The sequence below is a fragment of the Staurois parvus genome, unplaced genomic scaffold, assembly GCF_062004578.1.
Source record: "Staurois parvus isolate SC_StPar_1 unplaced genomic scaffold, SC_StPar_1.0 ptg000230l, whole genome shotgun sequence".
Taxonomy (NCBI): Eukaryota; Metazoa; Chordata; class Amphibia; order Anura; family Ranidae; genus Staurois; species Staurois parvus.
In genome coordinates, this window is record NW_028318026.1 from 4,036,891 (window position 1) to 4,058,467 (window position 21,577).

The 21,577-nt window shown below is 40.4% G+C and overlaps 2 protein-coding genes across 3 annotated transcripts in view; one reads left to right on the forward strand and one right to left on the reverse strand.

Annotated features, from left to right (window-relative positions):
* LOC149460431 (cytochrome P450 2D20-like) overlaps positions 1-3,352 on the forward strand; it is a 46,965-nt gene extending 43,613 nt beyond the window's left edge. The window contains exon 9 of the mRNA XM_089679701.1: positions 1,129-3,352. Within this exon, the coding sequence (XP_089535827.1) occupies positions 1,129-1,307 (179 nt within the window). The 3' untranslated portion in view covers positions 1,308-3,352. The remainder of the gene's footprint in view (positions 1-1,128) is intronic.
* A 1,634-nt stretch (positions 3,353-4,986) lies between these two features.
* The window catches only part of LOC149460432 (Y+L amino acid transporter 2-like), a 32,799-nt gene continuing 16,208 nt past the window's right edge, over positions 4,987-21,577 (reverse strand). Inside the window, exons 5-11 of one of the 2 annotated variants that reach the window (XR_016313072.1) lie at positions 17,245-17,368; positions 16,969-17,072; positions 14,468-14,564; positions 12,415-12,564; positions 10,192-10,375; positions 5,379-5,558; positions 4,987-5,275 (exon numbers count right to left, since the gene is read on the reverse strand). Coding sequence is in view for 1 of the 2 variants with exons in the window: in XM_089679700.1 (XP_089535826.1) it covers positions 5,199-5,275; positions 10,192-10,375; positions 12,415-12,564; positions 14,468-14,564; positions 16,969-17,072; positions 17,245-17,368 (736 nt within the window). In the remaining variant the exon portion in view is untranslated. The remainder of the gene's footprint in view (positions 5,276-5,378; positions 5,559-10,191; positions 10,376-12,414; positions 12,565-14,467; positions 14,565-16,968; positions 17,073-17,244; positions 17,369-21,577) is intronic. The other variant, XM_089679700.1, reaches the window with a different exon arrangement.

Sequence of the window (21,577 nt, forward strand, 5' to 3'; positions counted from 1 at the left end):
ATCTTTGCTTTTATTGTTCAAAAAGTGCAACCTAAATCTTTTTTTCCATTTGGTGAGATATGGCATAAAGTTATCAGGGGGACAGGACAATAACTAACAGGACCTGGAAAGACCATGATGTAAGGGAGTAGGATCAGGGCATAGTGAAAATTGGTCAGGGGAGGATACTCACATCCTCTGCCAAATGATTGAATAAGGAAGTGTCGGATCATTGTCGCCCTTTGACAATGACAAAGGCAGTTCCATCAAGGTCTGTTGGAAGATTGGTGTAGTTCACCCTCCTCTCCACCTTCATTCATATTATTCTTTCCCAAAATGCAAAGCATTCTATAAATAAAGGAATGGCAGATGAATGACAGGATCCACCATCTCCAATTACTTTACATCCTGGAAAAGAAAACTACATGTTTTATGAATAAAGAATGCGCACACTAGGGGAGGGTGAGAGGTGCAACTCATTCAGGTTACATGTGGCTGATGACATTCCGTAGGGCTGACCCCAGCAGTATCAGGTGATCAGCACTGTGAGGAGGACCTGGTGGCAGTGGGGAGAAGATTTCTAGACTATGCAGGAGCAAGACTGCCATGAGGCATACTTAATTACAGGTAAGTTATGTCCCTGATGCTGGATATTAAAAAAACACTCAAACTTCTTTAGTTGCAGTCTATGTCCTTGCTTGGTAGATTCATCCTCAACCATTGTTACTGAGACAGAAAGTGATGGGAAACTTGTCCCTAAACTTGTCTCCAGAACTGGAGGTGGGGGTAAATTTTGCAATGGGATAACTAATCCTATGTCAACTATCGAAGAGGAAAATTCCATTAATTTTGGAGATTTCTTCTAACTTCCTGTTACTTCTTTGTAGTAGGAAGTGAAGGTAAATCTTCCCAAAGGGTCATAGGCCACAAAAAACTTGATTGAGGGTCTATTCATACTTTATTCAAAACTAAAACAAAATCACATTTTAGCTATACCTATGATTTTAATTTGACTTTTATAAAATTTGAGTGCAGTTATATTTTGCAGGCTGCCCCTTTTCTTCACAAAATATTCTTGTTTTAAATATATTTTTTTAATGCAGATCTCAGGCTTCAGCTGTGAACTGTTATTCTTGTTTTGTTTTGTAGGGCGTCGCATATGTGTTGGGGAGCAACTGGCAAGAATGGACCTTTTTATATTCTTTACATCTTTGCTGCAGCGTTTTGAATTCCACATTCCGTATAAACAGCCACCCCCTCGTCTTGATCCCTTAATTATGTTCAACCTTAGCCCACACCCCTTCCAAATCTTTCTCCAAGTACGCTGATGTCGAAGGAATGGTTTGTGGGTGATGGAGGAAAGCTGGCTGTTGTACCTTTTTTTTATAGCACACAATTGTCTTTTTTTTCTATTGTATTGGTTGATACATACTGAGACTTACTGATATTTTTTTTTTTATAACTGAAGCCCTCTGTATGTACAGCTATTTCACGCTTGGCCTATTGTGTATCCGCAACAGCGGTCCCCATATTTCTTTACGGAAAGGTTTACTTTAAATGGTCTCCTCAACGCTGTTTAGAGAAGAATTAATCCATTTGGTACTTTTGTCTCATCTTTCTAGGTGCCCAGTAACAGGTGCCTTTGGTGTTGAACAACTATTTCTGGCTCTGTGTACTTGTCTGAGGCAAGCACCAGAATGAGAAATATAGAGGGAGGTGAGGAGTGTTGGCCTATGGCGCTTCTGCATTCCTTATGATGGTGCTTGCCTTGGGCAAATGCTAGGACCTGGAGACAAGTGTTTATTAGCAAAACAGCTGACTCCTTCCTGGCTGCAGTGTCTCATGGCTTGACTCCTTGTTATTAAAAAACATCTTCTATATACAGTTTCTATTTACATATGCACATGGGAATCATTTTGTTTCATGGCATCCAAACCCTGTTTCCCCCTGCTTTGCAGTGCTAAAAACAGTTGTTGTGCTTTTCTGTTCATATCTTCCAATGCAAGTTCTTGCTCATACTTAGACCAATGTAGAAAAGTGTCTTGATACCATAGTGGAGCTGGACTTACCAACAGGTGAGTAAACAAGAAAGAAAATCACAGGTCCCTGAGACAATACTATGATGGGGACCCCTTAAGTGACTTGTGGCTTATAATGCACTCTTACTTTTTGCCCTTGACTTGGTGGTCATGAGATAGTGATGTACAGTCTACTTTTTTTGCACCCCAGATATCAGAAATTGGAAGACTATAATTCATTCCTATAAGATTCAATTTTAATCCCATAGGAAGACTATAATGCATTCCTATAAGATTTTATTTTAACCCCATAATTTAAGGGCCAGCATAGCTGAACAGAAAAGTTGTAACCCGGCAATATAAACTGACAATTCCATGGTTCACATGTGCAAGCTGGATTACTGATAGACAAAGCTTCCTATTGCTGAGGCTGCCTGCCTAAGAGAAAAAATGTTTTGTAGCTAGCCAGAATGTAGGGGTTCAATGTGCAGAAAAGCAGTTTGCATTTCTTCCTGAGACAGTTGTCCAACTTTTTACAGTAAAGCAGTTTGGTTTAGTAAAGCAAAAATGTTTAGTTACAACTTCCTCCCTAGCTCTAGTTACACCTCTTCCCCCTCCCCTCCCGCAGATGTGCCAGCCTATATTCGTTTATTGGTTGTTTAACAAGTTTCTGAGTACAATTTCTGATATGCATACCTTCTAACCTTCTGTGATGGGAAACAAGGACACCTATTAGCAAAATGTATGTAGGTAAAGGACACACTTCTACCACACACCTGTTACATGTAGGCTTAAAACACAAAAAAACCTACTGGTTAAACCTACAAGCAGTGGCGGACTGACAACTCATGGGGCCCCCGGGCAATAGGGGATCATAGGGGCCCCTGTGTCCTTGCCCTAACTCAAAAAAGCCTATGAAAAAGGTACCAGGGGCATCTCATGGGGCCCCCTACTGACCCCGGGTCCTCGGGCACTGCCCGAGTTTCCAAATGGTCAGTCCGCCCTTGCCTACAAGTGCTTTTTTTTACCACTCCTATCCCCTTTATACTGGCTTTTGAAATTTACAAATGCAACAATTTTTTGAAATTGGATGAAAGGTTTTGGTACTGTAAAACACATTTTATAGGTAAATTGTACATTTTATAGGGGACTTTACATCAGACCAAAATGAAGTAGAAGGAGGGACAGTTAAAGCTACACACAGGGCTGTATTTAGACTTCCTGCTGCCATAGGCATTTGTGAATGATAATGCTCTTTTATATAAGCTCTGTCATTTCTGCTCTACAATTACTAAAAACTTTTGCAAGAATTTACTTTTGATGTCAGCATGATATATATCAACTGTACATACCAACTAACATGAAAGTAGTGGTGATTTCTAGATTCCAAAAGGGTTTCAAAGGGCTAACTGTGTGCTGTGTGTGTTTTACTGTGTGCTGTTTTACAGTGTGAGCATGCTGCTTTGTATTGCTTTGCTCTGCAGAGCAATACAAAGCAGCATGCTGGAGTTGACAGGGGAGAGATCTGTATTGTTTACGTACATACCTCTCCTCCGTTAGTGTTGCTCAGTGATCACCGGGTGCTGGCGGGGATTCACCGGCTGGGACAAGGTGATCGACAGCTGTAGCCACCAATGGCCATGTGGGTAGGGGGCGCACTAGGTAACCAACCTGCACCCCTTTGGCACACCTTGTGTGGCACTGCAGAAAAAGGTCTTACCGAAGAGTTTAAATGACTTAGTTATTTTGTTTTTTTGCTCTTATCTTTATAATGGATCAAAGAGAAATCTCAAATGTAGCACATGTAATTTTTAAGTGGGCTGTAAGGTGCACAAATGTGGAAGCAATAACCCATAAATAGGCTGTAGTGGTCTCGTGTAATTTGTCTCTTAATATTTCTATAGTATGTCTTTGACAATCTCCTGCAGTAGGTCTGCAGTCTATGACCATCTCTTACAGCATGACCGTCATTTTTAATCATCTTCTGCTCCATGTCTGCAATCTGACTGCTTTCTGTAGCATTTCATTCACAGTATTACATGTGGCCCTTATGTGATGTTGGGGGTTGTGTTCGAGGATCCCTATATCAAGAAAGTTGATCACCTTTGTCCTAAAGTATCTACCAGCCAGCCTGCAAGAAAAAAATTACCCTATCCAATGGTTCATGTTAAAACAAGGGGTTTTGTTTGCACACATTTGCAAGTTGACACTGCAGCTTATGCTTGTAATTCCAAATGTGTACATACCCCCCCTTTTTTTTTATTTGAACTGTTAGTTTGTTGCAGGCTGGCTGGTGAGTTGGGAATTTTTGTTGTTTTTTTAATGTCGCCCTTCCATGTGCTCCTTGCTGCATAGGCCAGTTATAGATTGGGGTGGTTGCCATTTGTTCGTACCTAAAGTGTCTGCCCCTACCATAGGTGCACAAACCATAAGCTTGTATCTGGTGCTCCAGGTACCTAAAAATCCTTTGGAAATAATAATGTTTCTAAAAGGCTTGCCACTCCATCTTGTATCAGCCCAAAATGCTTACGTTTATTTCAGCTAAGTGGATGGCCCATCTGAGGATTAGCATACCAGCCTAACCTTGCAAAGGGTGAAAAGAACACTTTCTGAACTAGTCAGTCTAAACTACATCTGTGCATTATGCTAACATGTAGCAAAATACACATTTTTACCTTGCATTATCGTAATGCATGAAATGGACAGTGTTATGTAGTAGTGCCATTTATTTTGTCTATCACCCCAATGCACCTTGCCAGGACACTTCAATGCACGTCTTTTGGCGCGCACACCATGTGCATGTGTGTTAAAATGTCTGTTACAGTGAATTGATGGCACATTCAAAATGAATGGGTCACCTTACCATATTACACATTGAAAGGTGTGAATAGTAACGTGCTTCAATGCTGTCAATCTAGCCTTAGAGGTCTTTATGTGATACTACCTTGTAAATAACACTGGTTTTTAATGATGAATCCAGAGAAATCAATAAGTGAACTTTTGTTTATACTTTAGTGTCACAATGAAGTTAAAAACAAAAAATAGTCCTTAATGAAAAGAATTATATAATGGAAATATAATGTGAAAAAAATCACAACATTGTGTGTTTATCTATACATATATATATATATATAGTGCAAAATCATGAAACACCAAATCCTCTGGCAAGAAAAGTATGAGGCAGGCCCATCTTATTGGACCTTATAGATTCTTCTCTTCTTCATCCAGATCTGTCAGGCAGCAGTTGCAAAGGATTTGTATGTATTTTGTGACTGATGCTGCAAAAGAAAAGAAAATGAAAATAGCATTTCACTAGTTGTCTTAATTAAAGCACACCTATCATATACTCATTAAAAGCAAAGCTAGTCCACAGTTACTTACCTAGGAGACACACTCTGGTTCCATACCCCACTTGGGTTTCCTGGCATAGGAAAAATGGTAGAAGAGATTGTGGTTGCCACCAGGCCTCCTTCTCCTGAGCATTCCATAAAGCTTAACTAGCCATATCCAAACACAGTAGGAGCACCTTGTACATTTCCTATGACTAGAGGTGGTGGAGCCCTGGGGGGAGAAGGGACATAATGTACAAGGTGGAGGGAATTGAGTACAAGGTAGAAGGAAGAGAGAAGTGCAAGGGTCTGCTATTGTTGATCTTCGTTAGAAAATGTTGATGGTCTGTCTTTAAATCTTAGTGGTAATGATTCCTAACAAGCATGCCTTAAGTGAGTCTCAGAATTGTGCTTGATATTGACCAGTGACTCCGAAAGCACTGAAACCAAGCATGAGCAGGATTGCAAGGGAACCAACATTCTCATAAGGAAAGCTCAGCAATAGCAGCATCCACGTTCCCTTATGTTATTTTAAAGAGTATGTCTAGGCAACACACACATTTATTACATCTATCCAATACATGAACAATTCCTCATGTTCTGTCTGTTTCTTGAAGTCCATTGGAGGACATAGGAAGATAGTAATTCTTAGACAAAGGAGAAGGAACTGGCAAAAAAAAAAAAAGCCTTCATATATTCTGGCCCCTAACTTTCATGCTTCAGTTTTGTGAGCAAGCAGTGCAGAGGGCCAATAAACACTAAGGCATAGCACATGTGTTTTTTCAAGTGACTTAAAGAAAAAAAATTACAATACTGGAGGTACAAAAATCTTTTTCTTTTTTGTCCATGGAGGGCCACAAGAAGATAGTGATTCATGTCCAATTGGGATGTCCAAAATAAGTCAAAATTTGGGGTGGGCAAAAGCCTTTGAGAAAGATCCAAAGAAAAGAATATCCAAAGCAGCCCCTGCCTAAATAAGGCTGAGCAAGAGAAAACAATGGGGAGCAAATATGGAAAATAATACTATCAAGGGAAGGCACCAGGAAAGAAGCTGGTGTTCCACAGCAGGGCAACAATATGGACCTCAACAATAAGCACCGCAACCACCATGAGAAAAACACAGGTGGCAGACAACATAGACTAACAGAAAAAGTGGTCACAAGAACAAGAATTATTGTAAGGTGAAGCCCAAACATTAATATACCTGTAGCACCCTCCTAGTTAGGTGCTAGGATTTATATAGTTAAGTTAAGCATAGATGTGTTTCTCTGCTTAACAGAGAGACTGTTAGTGAAATTTATTTGGGTTCTCTGCTTAACAGAGTGCTGTGATTGATTACTTAAGTCTGCTCATGGTGCTCTGGTGCTGTTTGAGTTTGTCTGAGTTCTGCCCACCTTCAGTAAGCTATGAGAGCTTTCAAGACCATGGGTAGGGGCTAGGCAGATGAACAGCATGAATATGGATACAGCCCTGGCCAATTGCAGGGGAGGGCAGCCCCACTGCATGCTGGGAGTGGAATTTGTTCTGTGAGAAAATGGGTTCAGTGTCTTTCCCAGGAGAGGATTGACCCAAGCCAGACTGGAGGCAGGCTTGCCTCACCTGGCACTGGCTACTATGCGGACCTCAGGTGGTCGACCTGAGGGCCTGAAATTAGAGAGAGTGACCCTGGTTCTACAGTATACTGACCTATAGGGGCTGTTTGCCAAAGCTCTGTCTGGTATCACTAGAGGGTTTTGCTTTGCAGATTGGAAGGAGGCTACCATTCTGTCCTTGGGCCTTGTGAGTACAGACATTGAGGAATTTGGGTACTCTGTGTGCTTGCTACCACCCTGGTGCTTGTTATTCAGCATGGGTCTGAGAAAAGGGGACACTGACTAATATTCTGAAGCGCTTGTCCAACTGTTGCTACTGCATAGGACTTTTGTTCAGCTACATTACCCTTGGGCTGTGGCAGTCTGTCATAACTGGCTTGTACCCGAGGAGCTCAGCCCTGTAACTACTACTAATGCAAAAAGGGACTTTGCTCACATTTAAACTACTTGCTGTTACAATTTAAAGAGAACTCTGCTATCTGCTTTCATCCAGGACTTCAAAAGTGCTCACCTAAGAGATCAGCTAGATGTCCTCTGTATGAATAGTTCTAATTTTGGAGTATCCTACTGAATTCCCTATCCCCAGTTCTACAATAAACTCTAAAAACAAATATCCCCTAGACTGATCATTGAAGACAATGAGCAGAATTGTGTGTACCTGGCTGTGAGAAATACCTTGTGCCTGGCTGTGTGGTGAAGAAAGGGGAAAACCTGGGCAAAAACACAAGCAAGGCTCCTCCAGGGGGTAGCGCTACATATCTAACCTTTGATCTCAGAGAAAGGAATATTAGACAAAAATCCCGATCAAGGACCAACCATTGAATAGATGGAGGTCAAAGTAGAATGCCTACAAACCTTAATTTCAAATTACCCTCTTGACAGCCGCTGCTTTTGGGTCCCCCCTATTTACTGCACAGCCAGGCAACACACGTTTAGACACAAGAAGCAGTCCATGGGCTTGGTTTTTAGAATTTATTAAGGAATTCAACTTGGATAGGGAAAAGGGTTATGGGATGCCCAACATGCTTGAAGAACAAAAAACTGAGGACAGTTTCCTTCTCTAACGTAACTGAAAAAATTACATATGACGTTCCAGCCAGAACCACAACAATCTTTAGCGAAATAATCCTTTTCAAGAAATGCAGTGTCCCCTTAGAGGATTTTCAACAAAGTGACCACTTGTAGGAGCTCTTGAACAAAATAACAGCCCTCCTGGATATAGTACCTGATCCTAAAACAAGAGATTGGGTAAGCATTATACTGTCCCCTGCAGACTTGCCAAGAACTTGCATCTAGGAGGCTTCTCCCTTATAGGCCCTGGGGGTGTCAAGGTACTTGCACTGTCCTTGTCCTGCAGCTGCGAATAGAACTGCTTTCAGGCCTTCCGCTGGGCTGGTTCTTTTCCAGGCTATGCAGGCTGTTCTTCCCCGATGAACTAAGGACAGTGGAGCTCCCACCTTCAGCTTTCCTCCTTTGTTCAACTTCAAGCCTGGAGGCAGAACCCCCTTCTCCGGGGCCCCCTTCCAGGCTACAAAACAGCACTTCAATCCTCCATCTTCAATGTGGCTTCCCTGCTGGCCAGACTCTGTCATATTTATGGGCTGATCTGCCACACTGCCAGGCATCTTGCCTGGGATTGTTCAGACTCCATAAATATGCAGATCAACCCCTCCTCACCTCCGTGTCAGGGACAATCACTCAAAATCAGGAACAGTAGGGAGGATGGTAAAGCGCCAAACTGCAGAGCCAAGAGCCCAAAAGCCACATTCTACTTTATCTTCGCTCCATCCATGGGCCTAGTTACAGAATAAGTCTTCAAAGACTGGATCACTCCAGAGGCTGTCACGGGTCTGGATCTTGAGGTCACCTTCCAGCTAACAGTAGACTAAGTTCTGGAAATCTCTGCTGGCAGAGCCCAGTGTCTGAAGATCACCTTCTAGTCAGGACCTGCAAACTTCAGTCCAGCGGGGTCCAGGTGCATCACAGAGGAAACATTGATACAAATATGTGTTGTGTAGAGACCAGCTCTAGCAATAAAATAAACTTCTTGATTCAAGAGAAAAAAACAAGAAGTACAAAGAATGTTGATAGAAGAGAAAAAGCTTCTCAGCAGAGCTGAGAAAAAAGCATCCAACTTCATAGGACATTAGCAAAAAACTGAAGCATGAGGATTAGGGTAGGATTACATGGGGTTGGTCTTCTAGGTTTTTGCTATATAACCCATTTGTCATTTTATTTTATTTACTTGTGTCCCTCAATGGATGCTAATACTAGTTGATTCTGCCAGAAATCCAATGTGCTTTTAACATCCTGTGCACTTCTGCTGCAGTGCCGTGCCTAGTTCTTTCCTGCTGGACTAATGAACACCCCCCATGTTTGGAAACAAAAGAGGGAATGGTGTTCTGCAGTCCAAGTCATGAATAAGTAACCTGGGGTGACAAAGCCACTTCTCAATAGATGTAGCGAGCGAGCAATGACACCCATAGCTAGGAAATGTTACTTATTATTATACAGGATTTATATAGCGCCAACAGTTTGCTCAGTGCTTTACAATATAACAGGAGACAATACAGCAACGATACAGTGCAATGCAAGCGGGATAGGAGGGCCCTGCAACTTGGAGCGTACAATACAGGAGATTTGCAGAATCATCAGGTGAAATGAAAGGGAAAACACCTGAACAAAGAAAATCAATGCGGCCATCACATAAAATATATTTTTATTTTTGGGTTTAGATACACTTTGGGGTCTATTTATAAAAATATTTCTGTGTGATTGTCACAAGCCTTCACACAGCCATCGTGAATATTCCCAAAGTAATTTGCTTAACTTGTTTTTTTTTTCTATGACCTCCATTTAGAGACCATAATACAGTATTTACCTTATTGACGCCTTTCAGGAAATACCAATTTATCACCACTAGATGGCGCCGGCAATCATTAGAAATAAACATTTTACATTACGGGGATAATTTGTGATAGTTGTATGAATGCCTGAGGTATTCACACAGTAAATTGTAAATATATAGACCCCTTTCAGTAAAGGTGTTTTGTTAAGAGTTATAAGAGCTGGGGATACAGTACTGGATATGGCATGAAAACTTAGGGCCCTCACTTAAATCAAAGCATAGCAGTAAATACTGAAAGGAAAAAAGGTTTCACTGCTTAGAACAAAAAGCACAGTCCTGCTCTTTAAACAAGGTGATAAATAAGCCTCTTCTTGAGAATAATCAATGCACTAAAAAAAGGAAAAAGGGAATTGTGATATACTCACCACAAAGATAAGAAAGGAATCTTGGTCTCTTTTCAACTTGTAAATAAACTCCTAAAAAGTAAGCAGGAATTCCAGAGAGTGCTATTCCAACACCAATGAGTGAGTTAATGGTATCACAATAGAGAGGCACGATAACCAGGAAAAGACTGCAGAGGCAATATACCACAGGAAAGAACAGACTGACCTGCAATGAAGGACAAATGTAACATCATAATATTATAATTTAGCTGCTCCAAATACCCTACACTGATACTTATGGCTAAGGTATGGGATGCGATGAAGCAACTTATGAAATACGATGGCATCTCCAGATACCACCCCAGACTGAATGAGCTAGGCAAACTGCAGGGTTTCGCAGGATGGTCCTCTAGATAGGACCTCTTTATATACCAGCTGTACAATAATAACCAGTTGAGGTCCTTTAAAGATTTACAAGAGGAATTTAACATACCCATTTCCTCTTACAGATTTGTTTGGTATCTTCAGATATGTCACAACCTTGCTGTTCAAGCCAAGTCGACAGTCCTTACATTGATTCCGACCCCACTTATTGACCAATTAGCATCCTCAACTAATAAGAAGGATCTTATATCTTCTTTATATAAATCTCTCTTTGTTAATTCTCAGAGTAACTTGCAGTTACCGGGAAGACATGGATGGTCAACAGATATATCCACTTTAGATGGGGAGCTTTGGCACTCAATTTTGGAACGGTCCCCTCAGTATCCATCTCTCCTACTTAGAGATTGTCACAACCTTTTCTTATTCATAGGGCTTCAGAATACCTCACAAGTTTGTTGAAGTGGCACCTCAGAAAGATGCTGAATTACCCTTGATGTGGGGGAGCACCTGCTGACCATCTGCATATATTTTGGAAATGCCCCAAACTGGTGCGCAACTGAAGTGTTTTCATTAACACTATTAATCAAGCATTCCAAGTGGCTTTGAATAATGAATCTGTGTACTAGGGTTCCTTTAAGAAGACCTTTATATGCCCCAGGCCAGAATTGCTATTACTAGACTTTTGTTTCTGGCAAGTAATTATATCTTAATAAAATGGCTTGCACTCACACACCCTACATTTGAGTAATGGCGGATGAATGTTAATTCTAACTTGATGAAGAAGAAACATATCCTGAAGCAGCGAGGTACTCCCTTCAAATTGAATTAGATCTGGGATCCATGTCTTCAAACTCCGGGCTTACCCCGCTTGGCTCTTATGAACCAACTATCATTATAGAATGTGCAGGGACACAACTATGGTCCCTGTTTGGAGGAATTCTGTAACTAGAGTAATGTAATTATATGGCAATGGCCTTTGCTAGGCAGACAAGACTGATGTGAGCATGACTTGCCTTCCCCCCCCCCCCCCCATTTTTTTTTTGCTTGTGAGCTTTATATTGTGATTGTCTCTAAACTATATTTCAGAGGGCTGCATAAATGTTCTATGTATACTATACCTCACTTTAGATATGAGCAATCTAAGTAAGAAAGTTATTAACTGATGTATTCTGTTTCGTTGCTATATATCAGCTTTCATGCCTTGGAGTGCCGTATCGGTGCCATTTCTTGCTGTGAATTTACCACACTGTGTGTGACAGAATACTGTTGTCGTTAGAGGGGATTCAAATGTCAGATTGTATGTTTTTATTTTCTTTTTGTTAAGTTGGTTCAGTTTTGTGGATTGTAAATTGTTTAAACCTCAATTAAAAAAGTAATTGAAAAAAATCTTATAATTTAATGAAGACTTTGTCCTGTTGTATTTTCTGGACTCCCACATAGCCACTGCAATTCATTACAAGTTTTTTCACATTCATGTCAGACCCATACTCGTAGATTTGAAATCAGGTTGTACCCAGAACAGGAAAATGTAAACTCATTACAAATAACAGGACTAAAATAGATCCATATTATGGGGTATCTAAAGGTAGGGATCTCTACTCCCATCAAAGCTTATCTAGACATTTTCCGCACACTATATTGTACCACTTACATTTGTAGCCAATAGCTCATGGATTGTAAAGAGCAGTTGATCAAACCTCCTGGAGCCTACCCCTTAAAACATAGCCAGTAACAGAAACTGCAAGAGTCCTATCCTTTCAGCCCCCTTAAGCCTTCGAAGTCTGGCAATAAGCCAGTGTGTAAGAGGTTTAAACATATCTTCAGCTACGGTGCTTAAATACTCTTAAATATTTTTTCATGATGGTTAATAGCAGAACTTACCTTTATAGGACGTGACCTTTCAGGTTGGGTAAATCGCAGCACTATTAATCCAGCAACAGAAAGGCCAACAAACAACCAATAACTGAAGCTGTAGTAGTTTATGAGTTGAAATATGTCTTCCACAAGCAGGTAGACAATTGCCATTAACCCCTTGAAAAAAAAACAAAAAAAACAAACATTTGTAGTCTACCATGGGCAGCACAGTGGCTTAGTGGTTAGCACTTCTGCCTTGCAGCACTGGGTCCCCAGTTTGTATCCTAGTCAGGAAACCTCTTGTATTGAACTGTATTGTTGCTGTATTGTCTCCTGTTATATTGTAAAGCGCTGAGCAAACTGTTGGCGCTATATAAATCCTGTATAATAAATCCTGTAAATAACTGCGCAGTTTGCATGTTCTCCCTGTGCTTGTGTGGGTTTTCCCCCAGTATTCCAGTTCCCCCCACACTCCAAAGACATGCTCCTAGATTGGCTTGTAGATTATGTCTAAATTAGACTGGAGATTTGTGTGTGTATAAATGCATGTGATAATGGGACTTGAGATTGAAGGTCCTTGAGGGCAAGGACTGATTTGAATGTACATGGTATGAATTGCTGGTGCTGTGTACGGTAAATACCTGTAATAAATAAATAAATAAAATCCCAAGTTTGGAAGCATTTAAAGTGGTTCTAGCAACAGAAGTTTTTCTTTACCTTAAAGTGTTACTAAACCCACGATCCCGCATTCACTATATCTGGTCTCCCATAGTACACACAACATGGAAGTACAATTATTTTAGTAAATATAAACTGCTAACTACCTTTTCTCATCAGCAGTCAGAGCAGTCTTGTGACTTCAGCAGAGCACTGGTTAAAGCTTGTAGGAGGAGTTTTCCTTCTGCTCTAGGAGTATGGAAATCCCCTGACCTCTGTCTGGACAGTGCTGATTGGCCCTGTGCTAATCACATGCACTCTCCCAAGAAAAAAAAAACCTCTAGCAGTACACACTAAACTAAGCATGTGCAGGATGGATACGGGTTCAGTCTGTCTTATCAGCATGGAAATTAGAACAAGAGGAGGGGCAGAGAAGAAAGGATCAAACAGCCTTTTTAAACAATGCAGAGGATTAACCCCTTAGGTCACACAGTGAGTATAACAAGCATGCTTTACTGCATATACAGACTGATTTTACTGTTGTGGGTTTAGTAACACTTTAATGCATTATATGCAATAAAGTAAAAAACATTCTGTGTGCAGGTCCTAGCCCCCCTTATACTTACCTGAACATGATCTAGATCCAGTGCTGTGTTCAAGAGCAGCAGCTTTCTCCACTCTTTCTCTTCTCACTGGCCATGGAGGCAGCAGTGGAAGCCATTGGCTCCTGCTGCTGTCAATTACAGCCTTTGAGAAGAAAGCTGGGGCAGGGCAGAGCCACATGTTGTGTGTCAATGGACACACAGCGTATGACTCAAGATCAAGCCTGCATGAGTGCCCCGTACCAAACAGCTTGCTAAGGGGGCACTCAGAAGGGGGAAGGAGCCAGGAACACCATGCAAAAGACCCAGAAAGCCATTGCACAGAGCAGGTAAGTACACCATATTTGTCATTATCTTAACTTTCTACTGTCACAATATAGCCTTTAGCCGTTATTTTATGTGGCAAAGGACAGCTGCTCTGATTAAAACACTGTAGATCTTGTATCAATGTGTTCCTTTTAAGAGCTGTTATAAATTATAAATAATAAATCAAATGTTAGCTTTAGGGCAGGTTGTGTGCTGATTGTTGGTTGGGGAATAGGCCAATTTTTAATAAGAACTCTTTGAAACTTCAGTCCATATTTTTGGGAAAGTTGTCTAAGACAACATACAGCAACAACTTCTCCAGTATTCATTTTTCAGGTTTCCCTCGGCTTAATAAATAAGAGACAGTGCAGCAAGCTCTATGTGTAATAACAATATACATCGTTTTAGCATCGCTCAGCTAAGTGGGCAATGAGTCACTCAGAGTCATTTGTATTTTAATATCTGTAGCAAGTGCACAAATGTCCGGTGCAAGTTAGTATGTTTTGCACACTTACATTAAAGAGAAGCGCAGGGACTGGGGTGAAGTTCTGCAGATGAATCAGACTTAGACTTGCAGGTAGGTGACCTTCCCTTGCTCCAACATAAAACAGCCTAGAGAAATAGAAATGATGCAGACATTGCCAATATAAACTGTGACTTCAGTACTTCTGACACTTTACTGGCTAACCAGGCAAGTAGGTAAATAATTGTAATCTCTTCTCTGTAATTTTTGGGTGGCATATACAGGTGCAAAAGGCTCACCTGAAGCCCTCTGATCTTTATTAAAAAAAGAATATTCTAAAATGGGTATGAAATGAATAACTAAGCCAGTCAACAACTGATTGGGGATTTACAATACATCTACAAGCATGAAAAGTGCACTAAGTATGAGCTTGTATACTCTACAAGAACTTACCTATCAGTCAGTTTGCTAACGCACAGCAAAAATGCTAAGTAAGTTCAAATGGCAGGAAAATCTGGCTATGAACTGTGTACCAGCAAAGCTGTGCAGGTGACTGAAGGCCACATAAACACTTTATGAATTTTTATTAGGGAAAAAATTCCAGGCAGATATAAAAAGAAAAACAACAAAAAAAACATAACTTATGAATGTATTAACAGCATTTAATGTACTTTTAGGGTGTACCTAAAATAAAGTAAAAATAAGTACTTTTTATTATAATTATTTCTACTTCTTTTAACTACACTACACTGGCAATGGAAACATACTATCAGGATGAGTGAGAAGAGCTATGGCTCACAGTGTCATACTTTTTATATCACTTTGCTTAACTATACAACAAAGTTATTTTAAATAGTAATCAAGAAATTAAAAAAATAGAGAGTGACCTTAAAAGAAACAAAGACGCTGCCGTGGTGGTCTATATGAGAAAAAGAAACTGCTAGTGAGTGGAGAAGCTCTGCCTTGTATTGGTGGTCAGTAAAATGTTCCCTTACATTGGTGGCCATTTAATAAGTGCCACCTTATATTGGTGGCTAGTGCGAAGAGAGCCATTTACATTGGTGGTTAGTAAGTAGTATGGCCTCTTGCTTTGAAAGTCATTGGAAGGAACATTGCCCCAATATGTTGGTGGTCAGAAGGTGGAACATTACCCCTTGCTATGGTTATAAACAAGAAAAATGCCTGTTACATTTGTGGTAAGTAGAAACAAGTATGTCCCCTACATGCGTGGTTGGTAGGGAGATTGCCCGTTTAATTAGAAGTCAGTGGAAGGATGACCTTCAGCCTCTTAATGCCTGCACTCAGGATGGACAGCTTCCACCATCTCACCATTAGTATAACATTTGTATATCACTGATCTCCCATCAGTAGGCTTCTGATCCTTCATTGTCCAACTATCAGGGTTAAGATGAGTAACAGAACAAGCTAAACCTATTAAAGCGGAAATTCACTCTCTCAATCAACATTGATTATTTGTAATCCTTATGCTGCTAGCATTGGTAAATAGATTCAAAAGTATATTTACTTGTTTTAAACTTTTTATTTTACATTTCCTCAGTTACTTACAGGTTTTCATGTCTAGGCAAATGATGTCATATATCCCAGGAGTCTTCAGAAGGGAGCAGGGGTTTGCTGAGCTAACTTCACCTTCCTGTCTGTATGCCTGAGCTATGGACAGATGGATTCCAGGAAGTAAATGCTTCATGAATCATCTGCTCTTACTCAAGATGGCCAAGGTCAGAAATGCTAAGGGGTGTTTTTTAAAGTGATTGCTCAGCTAAATAAAGCATGAAGACATGAATGGATGTCTGAGTTTGTTCTGAATAAGAAAAATGAATTAAATAGCATTTTTGGTTTGTGGTGCTCAGATAGAGTATAATTATGCTTTAACTGTAAAAAGTTACAGGAACTTGCTATGCTGTCTGGCAGGGGTATCTTGACCACAAGACTGGCTGGGCAGAACTGCAAATGTTAAAGCAGTTTCTATGTATGTATTTCAACTGAGTAGTTAGATTGCTCTAAGTTTTTAAAGTGAACCTGACCTAGCCTAAAAGTGCCTAAGATAACAATACTTCTGAACTTTGATATACTCATCCTCCAGACCCTAATTCACACCCTTGCTATTCTCTTCTATTCAATTCTATTCTATCAGATGTCAGAGCCTCAGTGGGCAGTGGGGACCAAGCTTTCTTCCATTATCCAGACTTGTTCTGACATAGCATATTGAAAAAGAAGATGAGCATATACATACACAGGAACTAAGATTCAAATTGTTTTTCATTTGGATGCCAGTGTACAGATCTGACAGCTAAACACTTCTCATAAAAAGTTAGTTTGTTTTCACAGATCATGCATAATAATGAGATTATCTATTATTTTTCTATTCTAGATACAAATAAATTCAGCTTAGCGAAGCGCTCTCTAGTAGATGACATGTCTGTTGCTTTGCTCAAAAATAGACATGGGTAATAAAATATGAATACACAGAGGAATCATCTTACAGCGTTGCATAATGTTTCTCTGTCTGCGAGGCCTGACCCGTCAGTTACTCACCTTGATGCTGCAATTATAGATGAGTTCAAGCCACCATAACAAGACATAGCAACAGCTATTGGAATCAGCCATTTGGCATGGCCAAGAACTTCATTTCCAAATGTCTATAAAATACAAAATAGTTTTAGCATTTGTTGCTTGATATCAAAATTAAAACAAACTTAGCACTTAAGCACACCCATTTGTATTCACCTCTAAACTATCTACAGATTCTGCAGAATGCAAGTGATATCAGAACTAAAATAGATACTTTACGTATCACTACAGAAAACTCACCACAGCAACTGCATCACTGGTCAGGACAGACGCCATGTCTAGCACCACATAGTATGCCACGTTGGTCAGAAGGTATATAATAGTCACAATAGGCATTGAAATAGCAATAGCAAGAGGGAGGTTCCTGTAAATATATGAAAATAAGAGCAGTAGTAGTAAATGTGTTCTGAAACTAAAGAGACGCTCTAAAATGCAATATTTATGTGCACTAGGACATACCTTTTGTGGAGTGGGCAATATATGTATGGCTTAGGAAGTCCAACCAGCAATTCAGGGGGTCCCCTGAAGAATTCATCTTTTGACAAAATGTGTAGGGGCGTGGCCTTACACAGTGACATCATCACACACGCCGATTGTTTTTCAAAGCTCTAATACCATGGTTTTTTTTCTATGTAAGTGCATTCTTTTAATCAATAAATACAGTTTTAAAGGATTTCATGTTTTCCAAACATATGCAGCTCTATTATGCCGGGAGTGGTGTGTTGTGGCTAATCTGAGAATCGTAGCGCAATGGAGTAGCCAGGAGATATATACACATACTTATCATGACCACTTATACATAGATAAGCATTTAACAAAAGCTTTTTGTGCATGGTGGAAAGGTGGAAGAATTCATGCACTGTATGATTTACACAAGCTGTGTTTAGCACTTTTACTTTGCATAACAATATTGGAACTATTTCACTTAATGCTGTGTGTAAATGCACTGTGACACTTTTATGTCCAATTGTTATATTGCTTATAATTATGTATATGTTTATTTGATTATTTCACTATTGTGTTTGATGTCACATTTAGGGTAGAGTTCTGTCTTTAACAATGTTGTACTTATGTTGTGTATTTAGCCTGTAAAAGTTAGCCAAAACATCTAAGGACTTATAAACTGAAATATATTCTGTTTTGTTTTTGGGTTTAGATACCCTTTAACCAGTTAAAGTGATGGGAGCACCACAATTATGTTGTATTTATGCAAGACGTTAGCAGATGCACCCCTGATTGTACTGTGTCATTAACCACTTGAGCTCCAGAGGATGTACCCCCCTTAATGACCACGCCTCTTTTTGCTACTCGGCGCTGCACTAATTGAACTGATAATTGCGCAGTCATGCAATGCTGCACCCAAACAAAATTTACGTCCTTTTTTTCACACAAATAGAGCTTTCTTTCGGTGGTATTTGATCACCTGTGCGCTTTTTATTTTTCACGCTATAAACAAAAAAGGCCAAAAATTTTGAAGAAAAACAATATTTTTTACTTTCAGCTATAAAAAATATTTAGTAAACTCAAAGTTGGTTATAAATTTAGGCCAAAATGTATTCTGCTACATGTTTTTGGTAAAAAAAATCCCAATAAGTGTATATTGATTGCTTTGTGTGGAAGTTATAGCGTCTACAAACTATGGTATAAATACTGCAATTTACGCCATTTTTCTGCTATACAGCGCTGCGCTAGTTTAACGGACAATTGCGCGGTCATGCAATACGGTACATAAATGAAATTTACATCCTTTTTTTCCCCACAAATTGAGCTTTCTTTCGGTGGTATTTGATCGCCTGTGCGGTTTTTATTTTTTGCGCTATAAAAAAAAAAGGCTGACAATTTTGAGGGAAAAAAAAACAATATTTTGGACTTTTTGCTATAAAACATGTCCAGTAAAAAAAAAATGCAAAAATCAAATTTAGTCATAAATTTCTGCCAAAATGCATTCTGCGACATGTCTTTGGTAAAAAAAAAACCAATACGTGTAAATTAATTGGTTTACGTGAAAGTTATAGCGTTTACAAATGGCGGGAAAGATACTGGGATTTTTAATTTTTATTTATACTAATAATGGCGCCGATCAGCGACATATAGCGGCAATCAGCGACATATGACGGCGACCAGCGACTTATGGCGGGACTACGGGACTGAGGCGGACATTTTGACACTGGGGGGGAGCTGACTTGGGGTCACTGACATCCCCAGTGACACCAATACAGTGATCAGTGAAAAAAAACCACTGAAACTGTACTAATGTCACTGGGGAGGAAGGGGTTAACATTTTTAGTGTTCACTGTGTGAGGGGAGTGTTTTACTAAGGGGCGGGGGTGTGTACTGAATGGGGGGAGGGAGGGGGGAGCTGATCGAGGGAGAGAAACTGTATTCTCCCTCTGAAGCTTGGCGGCGAACTGTCACAGAGCAGGCTGTGTGTAAACAATGCAGCTCTGCTCTGTGTCAGTGTTCACCGCTCATCGCGGGAAAACGGCCGGTAAAAACCGGCCGTGACCCGGCGGCAGGGACCCGCTGCTGACACCAGCGGGACAGGTAGGGCGGGCGCGTGCCTCGCGCGCGCCCCCTGCCTGTTTTGTAGGCACACGTTTTAAAACGTGCTTTTGCCTACGAGCGCCGCCCTGCCACCGTTTATATGGGGTGGCTGGGCGGCATGTGGTTAATATGATCTTGCTTGATTTCATCATTGGTAAATAAACACCAGATTATACCTTTTATAAAATCCAAACCTGGTGCTAGTAAGTGTATAATGTATGAATGTCAGTGTTTTATTAATGAGGGATAATGGGAAACATGTAAATCCAATTTAAATTGAGGTTCCCTTATGTGCTAAAATGGAGATGTTCTAGCAAACAACATTTGTACTTGGTTCTTTTTTGTTTGAAGTTCTTTGCAGAATAAATGTTGACTGCAAAAGCCTGAAAGGTTTACATTTATTTAATTACAGGTACTTACTGTATATAGCGCTGTCAATTTATGCAGTGCTTTACATGTATATTCTCCAGAGCCTCTCCCATCCTCTGGAACTCCCTACCACAGCATGTCCTGTCAGCCCCCACCCTGTCTGCCTTTAGGCGATCTTTGAAAATTCACTTCTTCAGAGAAGCCTACCCAACCTCCACCTAAGAACTGTACTTGAATCACCTCCGCCAGATCATCCCCCGCAGTTACCTTTTGTATCACCTCCCCCTTCCTTTAGATTGTAAGCTCCACGAGCAGGACCCTCCTATTCCTTCTGTACTGAAAGTATTGTTACTGTACTGTCTCCCTTATATTGTAAAGTGCTGCGCAAACTGTTGGCGCTATATAAATCCTGTATAATAATAATAATAATGTATATATACACTATATTGCCAAAAGTATTGGGAAACCCTTTCAAATCATTGGATTCCGGTGTTCCAATCACCTCCATGGCCACAGGACCTAGGCACGCAGACTGCTTCTACAAACATTTGTGAAAGAATGGGTCGCTCTCAGGAGCTCAGTGAATTCAAGCGTGGTACCGTGATAGGTTGCCACCTGTGCAATCAGTCTGTCCATGACATTTCCTTGCTACTAAATATTCCATAGTCATCTGTTAGTGGTACTATAACAAATTGGAAGCAACTGGGAACAACAGCAACTCAGCCACAAAGTGGTAGGCCACGTAAAATGAGAGAGCAGGGTCAGTGCATGCTGAAGCGCACAGACTAAGACTGGGATGCCCATAAAGTTCATGTGCGTGTAAAGGCAGACATCCCAAGACTTTTGGCAATATAGTGTATATATCGTACATTCATATCAGTCCTTAACCCTCAAGGAGTGTAAAATCTAAGGTCCCTAACTCACATTCATACTAGGGCCAATTTAGACAGGAACCAATTAACCTACCAGCATGTCTTTGGAGTGTGGGAGGAAACCCACACAGGCACAGGGAGAACATGCAAACTGCAGGCAGGTGGTGCCAAGTATGGAATTTGAACCAACAACCCTAGTACTGCCAGGGGGAAGTGCTAACCATTTAGCCACTGTGTATAGAGAGTCACTTTATTTTTAGATCTAATTATACCAGATTTTACCAGCAGGGGAACCTGCAAGACAAATCTGTAACAGGAGGTCTTACAAATTCAGGATCTCTGAAAGGTAGGGTCACATTTTGGATACCTTTTAAAAACAGAATTGCAATGTCTTGTTTTGCTCAGCAGCACCTTGCTTAAAAAAGAGGTTCTAATTACTGCCACTGGGACTTTGACGGCCTTGTCCTTGAGAAAGAGCAAGTAGTCCTGTACACAGCTCAAGTTCCAATAATATCTCCTGGCAGCTAAAAAACAGTATTTTACATTTATCAGCCGCCATGAAGAGTCTTAGTCATAGTTCACCTTCATATTGCACCTTTGCACAAGGAATACCTTCCCTTCCAAAAAAGTGTGTGTGTGTGTGTGTGTGTGTGTGTGTGTGTGTGGGGGGGGGGGGGTATACAATAGGCACCACTGACATAATTACTGAACAAAGAAATATTCAAAAGATGTAAAAAATATACAGCAATAGTTAAACATTTCCTCACAGTATGAAAAGTCGAGTATCA